Raw genomic sequence first — 11725 nt, 5'->3', positions numbered from 1 at the left:
TAGGTCTCTGGCATGCCCTGGAGATTCTGGAGCACAGTAGGTTGCTGAACTGAGTGCAAGCACTGGGTATAGCATGATGTTTCCCAACATAACAGTTCTCCAGTCCTCCAATCCATAGTAGGATTGTTTTGCTGTAGCCAAGGCAGCCCTATTAGCAAAGGACGGGTCACCCCAGAAAGTAACAACAGAGATAATCTATCCAAATGAAGATCACCAATCTTCAGTTCCAGTGGTTCTGTGACAAAATGAATGGTCTCCAGCAAGGTGCTTCCATTGATGGTAGTGACCACCAAGGATCTCAATGCATCAGACAGGGATAGGATAGTGGTCCACCATTGCCTGCTGCAAGAAGTTCCCAGCGACCCAGAGTGCAAAAAGGCTGCCACAGTGACCTGGGAACCAGAAAGGAACAATGTCACCAGAAGGTTTAATATTGGAGAGGACTGATCCTAGGTAGAGGAGTTTCTCTGCTTGAGATGACAGGATCGAAAAATGTGCTCCAATGCACCTCAGTACATAATACATTTTGAAAACCCAATTCTTAGGTTTGGATATTATTGAAAACAAGCTGTTAATTATAATTTCATTCTTATATTCTTTAATTGCTTTTAAAAAAATGGGACTCATGAGGCAGTAAAAAAAAATCCCCCAAGACTTGTTGTATCAGACACCTTGCCTTCTCGTTAGTATATAAATATGTAGATTTAAACCATTTGTGTTTCATATTCATGTTTTTACGGCTGACAAAACATGACTGTGATGTTATCTATTTCCTTTGGGACATGTTTTCCAGAAATTAACTAGGATTCGATAAAATTAATACAGAAATTTGAAAATGAATATTAAGAAAAAAGAAATATCTGATGTAAGTATTGTAAGTAACCTCTAATTAATAATACACAATGATTGGATTCATCTCTAATTTTCTTAAAAATATTGACTTGAAAAAAAGACAAATGCATTGTTATTGTTTTCTAATTAAAAATGTGAATTTCTTTCATCTTCTTTACTCTTTTAGACTACCATTTCACTTTTCTACTATATATACAAAATTATCCAAAAACATGGAATTATAATTTTTATTACCAATTGTAGAGTTCAATTACTTTGTAGCTTGCTTAATTATAAATGTAAAGTAGATAACAATATGCTGCATTTAGTAAAATACATTGATTTAGTTATGACTAGAGCCTGAATTTGTAACTCTACAACTTTTGTATTTCGCTGTTTTTGGTTTATTGTAGTGTAACTATTATTCATTCTACACACAGGAGAACAATCTGACTTCCACCACTGAATTTTTCCTTTTAGGATTTCAAATCAGCCAATATTTAAGATATTCGCTGTTCCTTCTTTTTCTGGTGGTTTACTGTGGGACAATATGTGGGAACCTCCTGATCATCACCCTGGTGTCCACCAGCAAGACCCTCCACACTCCAATGTACTTCTTTATCTCACAACTGTCTTTTGGTGACATTTTGGTGATCACTGATATTGTCCCCAACATGCTCCACATCCTGCTGAACAATGGGGCGACTATTACATTTATTAACTGTATTACTCAGTTATATTTTTTATGTGCCTCTGAATCATTTGAATGTTTTCTTCTTACTGTGATGGCTTATGACAGATATGTGGCCATCTGTAATCCCCTTCGTTACTCCACCATAATGACAAGTGGAAATTGTGTGATTCTGACTACAACCTGTTGGTTGCTTGGATTTTTTATTATTTTGATTTATATTATAAAAACTGCAAAGCTATTTTTTTGTGGAACCAATATCATTGACCATTTATTCTGTGACATGGTCCCCTTACTAAATCTGGCCTGTTCAGACACCTTTGTTATCCATTTGGTTATTTATGTTATCGGCATTCCAATTGTAATATTGCCAACTACAATTATTGTAGTTTCTTATACTTATATTGTTTTAGCAATTTTAAGGATCCCATCCAGTACTGGTAGGCAGAAAGCCTTCTCCACCTGTAGCTCTCACCTCATTGTGGTCTCTATATTCTACTGGGCTATGTTCACTGTTTATATTATCCCATCAAAAGGCCAAACACCCTCCATAAGTAAAGTTGTATCACTGCTATATACTGTTTTTACTCCCTTGATTAATCCCATTATTTACAGTCTGAGAAATAAAGACATCAAGAAAACCATACAGGAAGCACTTTATCACCGTGTGAACTTGTAAATGAACCAAAAGTGGATATTTACAGGCGTCATGTGGTAAGTGTCTCAAATTGTTAGAACAACAAAATCATTATGGAAATATGCCACAGATGTCACACTATTGGACACACCCAGGGTTTACAAAACGGAAAAAAAAAGATATAGTTGTCACTGGGATATAAAGTTGCAGGAATATGAAGAGAGTGAGGGAGATGTGTGAGAAGGTAGAAAAGAGTTAGTCTTTTTTTATATGTGTCTGAATATATATATATATATATATATATATATATATATATATATAGAGAGAGAGAGAGAGAGAGAGAGAGAGAGAGAGAGAGAGAGAGAGAGAGAGAGAGAGAGAGAGAGAGAGAGAGAGAATATTTTTTTTTAATTATTATATTTTTTGTTAGTGAAATGAATATGACTCCATATTCTATCCTATGCATAAACATTTTGTAAACCTGTAGCCATCTTCTGTGTCTCTTTTCAATTTCTCCATTTGTCCTCTTTCTCCCAGATTTATGGATATTAAGTGGTTATTTAATAAGCCTTGAGTAAATCACTAAGGTTTTTTTTCCCCAGAGGATAGCTACTGTGGCATTTAGACTGGCCGGCTGGTCAAGCTAACATGTTCGTGTCTGTTCATATATGTTCCTAAACATTCTCTCTAAACAAGTTATTGTTTAGATTTATTGTTCCATTAAGTTAATCATGTATGTTAAACTCTGCGCCAGCGCATGTTTGGTTGGCATTTTAGATGTTACATTTTTTATCTGATATATTTTTGATTTTGTTTATGTTGTTTGACCAATGGTAACAAATGAATTATAATAGATTTGAAATATTGTAATTAAACATTTGACCCTATAAATAGTATGACTTGTCACTCAATAAACAGATTACTTTGGATCATATCCAATGCTGTGTGTTTCATTGTTAGTCTCCTGAGCTCAGCTTATCTCTAAACAATTTAATTTGGACCCCAATAGCATACTGTATAGCAAATATTGGTTTGCACTAACATTTTTGCTGCCTAACAGTGGCATTTGATCGACTCCGAACCCCAGCAAAGAATTTAGTGACTTTCACATCACCAGGAAAAACCACAGACACAACGCGCTATACATAAAAGTAAGATTTCTTACAAAGGGTCTGTTTTTCCCTGAGGCTGTGACTTACCATCTGCACTGTAGTACAATGGGCACACCTGCCATGTTTGATCCATGCAAAGAACCAGCAGATAGAATAGTATGCTTTTGGGTAGAGTTTGGAATCTCAATGTGAATGCTTGAATAATATCTGGACAATTGAGGTGAGTGTTGTAGTGCTATAAAGTATATGATTTAATTGCCCTGAGATGAGATTGTGAATGAGCGCTACAGTGAAAAGTTTGCTGTGTGACTACTAAAGCTAAGTTATATGCTATGTGCTGCTTTGGAATGCATGGGTTTTCATGATGTTTCTCTCCCCCTCTTCTTTATCTTCTCCAACCTCTGACTGACATTCGTGATAAGACAGACAGTAAACAGCTAATGTCTAATATGTAGTTACTATGTTGTAAATTTACGGACAATTCTGATGATTTAAAACTGTAGATGATAGCCATTGAATTTGGAAAATTTAGCAAATATAAATGTATTTGAAACATTGTATCTGACCAAAGAAACGGTTTCTTCAGACAGTTTGGTGTTGTAATAGACAGATAATATGTTAATTTGGCATAATGTTTAAAGTGAAGTGTTTAGTTCCATTTGTTTTTCTCTGCTCCCAAGTATATGTCCTTCTGTATTGATTATGGAGTCTGAGATATAAGCATGACAACAGAAGTACTTAGCAACAATATTTGAGTATATCACCCAGGATAAGGTACCTTGTTGTTATGCTACTAATAGAGAGTAGTATAAGGCCTGCAATGAGCCAGTTTTTCCAATTGCAGAGAGAGCTCTACAGACTGTTAGGAGAGGGGTCTATTCTATAATACAATTCTGTACCGTAAGGGGTAGAAATAAACCAGTGTAAGGCGTTTCTCTAAAATTGCGACCAGGAAATTAAACTGTAAGTGCTTGTGTAGTTGTGTAGGAGTGTTGTTAAAAGCCAGGACCTGTGTATCATATGAGAGAGGAATCTTAGGTCAGCTGTGGGAGGTTTACTAAGTTATAGCATTGAAGATGGCCAAACGATCCCAAACAAATTGCAGGGAAGAGATAGAGGGAAAATAAATAGATAAATAAAATAAAGTCAGGCAATCAGAGACTCTGGAAAAATGTATCTGTGAACATAGAAGATGTGTTTTAAAAGACAGCTGTGATAGACAGAATCTTGACTATATGCTGACAATATTTGGACAGACAAGCCTCATTTACAGACTGTTCAATTTCTTATCAGTGTTATAGATTGGTACTAATATAACTAATGAATATCTGCTCCCTTCCTGATAAAAAGTATAAGGGCTGAGGCCTGTGCATGCACGGGAAGAATCACTCTAACACACTGTTCAGCAAAAATAAAACTTCTATATTCTAATCAAGCTACATAGGGTTTTATAGACAGTGGGCATGCATGGTTAATACATCATGAAGTACGATCTGTAGCTGATTGGATATTGATTTAAAAAGGTGTCTTCTTCCAGGAGCTAACGTCATCATGTTGGTTGCATTCTTGGATGGAGACGCCATCTTAAGTAAATTGTCCGGAACATGGTGGAAGGGGGAGCAAGTAGTTAGTTAGTAGAGATGAGCGAACGTACTCGTCCGAGCTTGATATTCGTGCGAATATTACGGTGTTCGGGATGCTCGTTACTCGTAACGAGCACCACGCGGTGTTCCGGTTACTTTCAGTTTCCTCTCTGAGACGTTAGCGCGCTTTTTTGGCCAATTGAAAGACAGGGAAGGCATTACAACTTCCCCCTGTGACGTTCAAGCCCTATACCACCCCCCTGCTGTGAGTGGCTGGGGCGATCAGATGTCACCCGAGTATAAAAGTCAGCCCCTCCCGCGGCTCGCCACACATGCCTTGTGAGTTAGCTGAGGGAAAGTGCTGTTCTATTGGAGTTGCTGTAGGGAGAGTGTTTGTAGTGAGTGTAGGCTTCAAGAACCCCAACGGTCCTTCTTAGGGCCACATCTACGTGTGTGCAGGCTGCTGTTAGCTGTGTTGCTAATTTTTTTTTCTTCTCAAAATCGGCAGTGCAGAGCATTGCACCCGGTATTAGGGACAGAAGTGATGCTTAGGCAGGGAGAGTGTTAGGAGTGAGTGTAGCCTTCAAGAACCTCAACGGTCCTTTCTAGGGCCACATTTAACTGTGTGGAGTACTGTGCAGGCTGCTGTTAGCTGTGTTGCTTTTTTTTTTTCTCAAAATCGGCGGTGCAGAGCATTGCACCCTCCATTGATACTACAGGCACAGAATTGTGTAGGCAGGGCCGCAACACAGTTATATTAGTCAGTGAATAGACGCAGTGGGCCTATCCTTTTAAACAAAAGGGAAGAAAGTATATTTGCCCTGCCTCTGTCAGTCCTAAGGGCTCTGGGTACGTGTGTGCTGCGTGGAGAACGTAAAAAAATCAGACGCAACCAGCTACGGTTGAGTGCAGCCTTGCGCCAATTTCTTTCCAGCCTGGGAAATACCTGCTCTGCCACAGTTAATAACTCTGCAACAGTAAAGTTCTGTGACACTTTTGCAGGGCCGCAACACAGTGTCAGTTATTAAACTTATTATTCAGTGAATAGACGCAGTGGGCCTATCCTTTTAAACAAAAGGCAAAAAAGTATATTTGCCCTGCCTCTGTCAGTCCTAAGGGCTCTGGGTACGTGTGTGCTGCGTGGAGAACGTAAAAAAATCAGACGCAACCAGCTACGGTTGAGTGCAGCCTTGCGCCAATTTCTTTCCTGCCTGTGAAATCAAATCACTGCTAATACAGCATGCTGAGGGGTAGGGGTAGGCCTAGAGGACGTGGACGCGGCCGAGGACGCGGAGGGCCAAGTGAGGGTGTGGGCACAGGCCGAGCCAGTGCGGTGTCCAGGGGTAGAGGCAGGGCCAGACCGAATAATCCACCAACTGTTTCCCAAAGCGCCCCCTCGCGCCATGCCACCCTGCACAGGTCAAGGTGCTCTACGGTGTGGCAGTTTTTCACAGAGACGCCTGACGACCGACGAACTGTGGTGTGCAACCTTTGTCGCGCCAAGATCAGCTGGGGAGGCACCACCAACAGCATGCGTAGGCATATGATGGCCAAGCACCCCACAAGGTGGGACGATGCCCGTTCACCGCCTCCGGTTTGCACCACTGCCTCTCCCCCTGTGCCCCAACCTGCCACTGAGTTCCAACCCCCCTCTGAGGACACAGGCACTACCGTCTCCTGGCCTGCACCCACACCATCACCTCCGCTGTCCTCGGCCCCATCCAGCAATGTCTCTCAGCATAGCGTCCAGACGTCGCTAGTGCCACAGTTTGAGCGCAAGCGCAAGTACGACGCCACGCACCCGCACGCTCAAGCGTTAACCGTGCACATTGCAAAATTGATCAGCCTAGAGATGCTGCCGTATAGGCTTGTGGAAACGGAGGCTTTCAAAAGCATGATGGCGGCGGCTGCCCCGCGCTACTCGGTTCCCAGCCGCCACTACTTTTCCCGATGTGCCGTCCCAGGCCTGCACGACCATGTCTCTCGCAACATTGTACGCGCCCTCACCAACGCGGTTACTGCCAAGGTCCACTTAACAACGGACACGTGGACAAGCACAGGCGGCCAGGGCCACTATATCTCCCTGACGGCACATTGGGTGAATTTAGTGGAAGCTGGGACAGAGTCAGAGCCTGGGACCGCTCACGTCCTACCCACCCCCAGAATTGCGGGCCACAGCTCGGTGGTGGTATCTGCGGCGGTGTATGCTTCCTCCACTAAAGCACCTATCTCCTCCTCCAACGCAACCTCTGTCTCGCAATCAAGATGTGTCAGCAGCACGTCGCCAGCAGTCGGTGTAACGCGGCGTGGCAGCACAGCGGTGGGCAAGCGTCAGCAGGGCGTGCTGAAACTACTCAGCTTAGGAGAGAAGAGGCACACGGCCCACGAACTGCTGCAGGGTCTGACAGAGCAGACCGACCACTGGCTTGCGCCGCTGAGCCTCCAACCGGGCATGGTCGTGTGTGACAACGGCCGTAAGCTGGTGGCGGCTCTGCAGCTCGGCAGCCTCACGCACGTGCCATGCCTGGCCCTTGTCTTTAATTTGGTGGTTCAGCGCTTTCTGAAAAGCTACCCCCACTTGTCATACCTGCTCGGAAAGGTGCGCCAGCTCTGTGCACATTTCCGCAAATCCCACACGCACGCTGCCACCCTGCGGACCCTGCAACATCGGTTTAATCTGCCAGTGCACCGACTGCTGTGCGACGTGCCCACACAGTGGAACTCTACGCTCCACATGTTGGCCAGACTCTATGAGCAGCGTAGAGCTATAGTGGAATACCAACTCCAACTTGCGCGGCGCAGTGGGAGTCAGCCTCCTCAATTATTTACAGAAGAGTGGCCCTGGTTGGCAGCCATCTGCCAGGTCCTTGGAAAATTTGAGGAGTCTACCCAGGTGGTGAGCGGCGATGCTGCAATCATTAGCGTCACCATTCCTCTGCTATGCATCTTGAGAAGTTCCCTGCAAAGCATAAAGGCAGACGCTTTTCGCTCGGAAACGGAGGCGGGGGAAGACAGTATGTCGCTGGATAGTCAGAGCACCCTCCTGTCTATATCTCAGCGCGGTGAGGAGGAGGAGGAGCATGAGGAGGAGGGGGAAGAGACAGCTTGGCCCACTGCTGACGGTACCCATGCTGCTTGCCTGTCATCCTTTCAGCGTGTATGGCCTGAGGAGGAGGAAGAGGAGGAGGAGGAGGATCCTGAAGGTGATCTTCCTAGTGAAGACAGCCATGTGTTGCGTACAGGTACCCTGGCACACATGGCTGACTTCATGTTAGGATGCCTTTCTCGTGACCCTCGTGTTACACGCATTCTGGCCACTACGGATTACTGGGTGTACACACTGCTCGACCCACGCTATAAGGAGAGCCTTTGCACTCTCATTCCCGAAGAGGAAAGGGGTTCGAGAATGATGCTATACCACAGGGCGCTGGTGGACAAACTGATGGTAAACTTCCCATCCGACAGCGCTAGTGGCAGAAGGCACAGTTCCGAGGGCAAGATAGCAGGGGAGGCGCAGAGATCAGGCAGCATGTACAGCGCAGGCAGGGGAACATTCTCCAAGGCCTTTGCCAGCTTTATGGCTCCCCAGCAAGACTGTGTCACCGGTCCCCAGTCAAGGCTGAGTTGGCGGGAGCACTGTAAAATGATGGTGAGGGAGTACGTAGCCGATCGCACGACCGTCCTCCGTCACGCCTCTGCCCCTTACAACTACTGGGTGTCGAAGCTGGACACGTGGCCTGAACTCGCGCTGTATGCCCTGGAGGTGCTTGCTTGTCCTGCGGCTAGCGTCTTGTCAGAGAGTGTGTTTAGTGTGGCTGGGGGAATCATCACGGATAAGCGTACCCACCTGTCAACCGACAGTGCCGACAGGCTTACACTCATAAAGATGAACAAAGCCTGGATTTCCCCAGACTTCTCTTCTCCACCAGCGGACAGCAGCGATACGTAAGCAATACGTAGGCTGCACCCGCGGATGGAAGCTACGTTCTCTCTCACCATCCAAAACGGGGACATTTCTGCTTCATCAATCTGTGTCTAATATTCCTCCTGCTCCTCCTCCTGAAACCTCACGTAATCACGCTGAACGGGCAATTTTTCTTAGGGCCACAAGGCTCACTCATAATTTTCTTAAACAATTTTTATATGTTTCAATGCTCTTAAAAGCGTTGAAACTTTAACTTGAACCAATTTTTCGTTAAACTGGGCTGCCTCCAGGCCTAGTTACCACTTAAGCCACATTAACCAAAGCGATTAATGGGTTTCATCTGCCCTCTTGGTTGGCCATGGCCAATTTTTTTGATGTACATTAGTACTGTTGATACAGCAATTTTTGTGGGCCCTCGCCTACAGTGTAATCAAATGAATTTTTAGCCCACCTGCATTACAGCTGACGTTACGTCCGCTGTGTTGGGCAATGCAATGTGATATTTCTGTGTACCGCCGGTGGCTTCCTGGCACCCACCCATGCTGTGGGTCCACAGGGAATTATAAATGCATCTGATTCCACTTGTAAAGAACCCCAGTCTGACTGGGGCATGCAGTGTGGGCCGGAGCCCACCTGTATTAAGCACGACATTACTACCTCAGCTGTGTTGGGCAATGCAATGGGATATTTTTGTGTACCGCCGGTGGGTTCCAGGGAGCCACCCATGCTGTAGGTGCACACGGAGTTTAACCTACATGTGTCCACTTGTAAAGAACCCCAGTCTGACTGGGGCATGCAGTGTGGGCCGAAGCCCACCTGCATTAAGCACGACATTACTACCTCAGCTGTGTTGGGCAATGCAATGGAATATTTCTATGTACCGCCGGTGGCTTCCTGGCACCCACCCATGCTGTGGGTCCACAGGGAATTATAAATGCATCTGTTTCCACTTGTAAAGAACCACAGTCAGACTGGGGCATGCAGTGTGGGCCGAAGCCCACCTGCATTAAGCACGACATTACTACCTCAGCTGTGTTGGGCAATGCAATGGGATATTTTTGTGTACCGCCGGTGGGTTCCAGGGAGCCACCCATGCTGTAGGTGCACACGGAGTTTAACCTACATGTGTCCACTTGTAAAGAACCCCAGTCTGACTGGGGCATGCAGTGTGGGCCGAAGCCTACCTGCATTAAGCACGACATTACTACCTCAGCTATGTTGGGCAATGCAATGGAATATTTCTATGTACCGCCGGTGGCTTCCTGGCACCCACCCATGCTGTGGGTCCACAGGGAATTATAAATGCATCTGTTTCCACTTTGCATGCCCCAGTCTGACTGTGGTTCTTTACGTGTGGGCCGAAGCCCACCTGCATTAAGCACGACATTACTACCTCAGCTGTGTTGGGCAATGCAATGGGATATTTTTGTGTATCGCCGGTGGGTTCCAGGGAGCCACCCATGCTGTCGGTCGACAGGGACTTCACAATAGGGAGTTGTACCTGCCTGTGTCTATGAATTAAAAAGCCCGGTCTGACTGGGGCATGCAGAGACACCTTGACAGAATGAATAGTGTGTGGCACATAGGTTCCCCATTGCTATGCCCACATGTGCAGCTCCTGATGGCGGTGGAACAGGATTCTATTTCTCATTGCTTCTGTACAGCATTGTGGGCTATCGCCCCGCCCCTTTTAAAGAGGGTCACTGCCTAGCCGTGCCAACCCTCTGCAGTGTGTGCCTGCGGTTCCTCCTCATGGCAGACGCACTTCTAAATAGACATGAGGGTGGTGTGGCATGAGGGCAGCTGAAGGCTGCGCAGGGACAGTTTGGTGTGCGCTGTGGAGGGGAGGGGGGGCGGTTGGGCAGCATGTAACCCAGGAGAAGTGGCAGTGGAGTGTCATGCAGGCAGTGATTGTGCTTTGTTGGAGGTAGTGTGGTGCTTAGCAAAGGTATGCCATGCTAATGAGGCCTTTTCAGAAGTAAAAGTTTTTGGGAGGGCGGGGGGGGCACTCTTGTCGCTATTGTGGCTTAATAGTGGGACCTGTGAACTTGAGATGCAGCCCAACATGTAGCCCCTCGCCTGCCCTATCCGTTGCTGTGTCGTTCCCATCACTTTCTTGAATTGCCCAGATTTTCACACAAGGAAACCTTAGCGAGCATCGGCGAAATACAAAAATGCTCGGGTCGCCCATTGACTTCAATGGGGTTCGTTACTCGAAACGAACCCTCGAGCATCGCGAAAAGTTCGTCCCGAGTAACGAGCACCCGAGCATTTTGGTGCTCGCTCATCTCTATTAGTTAGCATTTAAAGAGGCAGTGTGTTTAGTAGAAAAATCACATATTTGCAAGAGGCATTTTACTTAGTTTACTACAATCCATTACATCAGTGTCATGACATAGAAAGACGAGACAGTAGATAAATTCTTCATCAGGCCAATGTTATCCACACGTGGAGGAGTTTTTCGAATCCTCCTCTTATGAGTTACAGATGTGGACCTAATATTAGAGACTTGGTGGTAATCTATAGGTGGGGACTCCCTCATTTTGAAGTATATGGATTGATTTTGATTAGGGACAGCACTGAGTGTATTGAGCATGCAGACACATTAGAAGATTTCCCCGTTCGCTGTTTTTCATACACTGCTCATGTGCTTTTTTGGAGGTTTCCCTTTTGTCCCAATGACGCAATACAACTCAGGCTTTTCCTTGGGCCTTACAGCGCGTATGCACAGGGTCTGGAAAGTCTTGCAGGAGTTGCCTGACTGATGACCACTAGGATGCATTCTGGGACTCCAGTTGATGATGTATTGTGGATGCAGCGCGGTGTATTGTGGACCTTCAGCTTCCTGTGCTTATTGCCTCCAGCTGATCCTTCGTGTGATGCCATCTCCAATGAGCCAATCACATGTTAGTATTTGTGGGTGTTGTCTTTTGCTGTAACCTGATT

General features: G+C 45.6%; 1 protein-coding gene across 1 annotated transcript; it reads left to right on the top strand.

Moving 5' to 3' along the window:
• Positions 1 to 203: 203 nt before the first annotated feature.
• On the top strand, positions 204 to 2201 carry LOC136610339 (olfactory receptor 6B2-like). Its single transcript, XM_066589571.1, has 2 exons — positions 204 to 264; positions 1312 to 2201. Exons 1-2 carry the CDS (start codon positions 204 to 206, stop codon positions 2199 to 2201), a joined length of 951 nt encoding a protein of 316 aa, XP_066445668.1.
• The last annotated feature ends 9524 nt before the right edge of the window (positions 2202 to 11725 follow it).

Source organism: Eleutherodactylus coqui, chromosome 2 (genome assembly GCF_035609145.1).
Source record: "Eleutherodactylus coqui strain aEleCoq1 chromosome 2, aEleCoq1.hap1, whole genome shotgun sequence".
NCBI lineage: Eukaryota > Metazoa > Chordata > Amphibia > Anura > Eleutherodactylidae > Eleutherodactylus > Eleutherodactylus coqui.
Note: the sequence above shows the minus strand (reverse complement) of the source record. Positions and strands in the feature narration are given on the sequence as shown.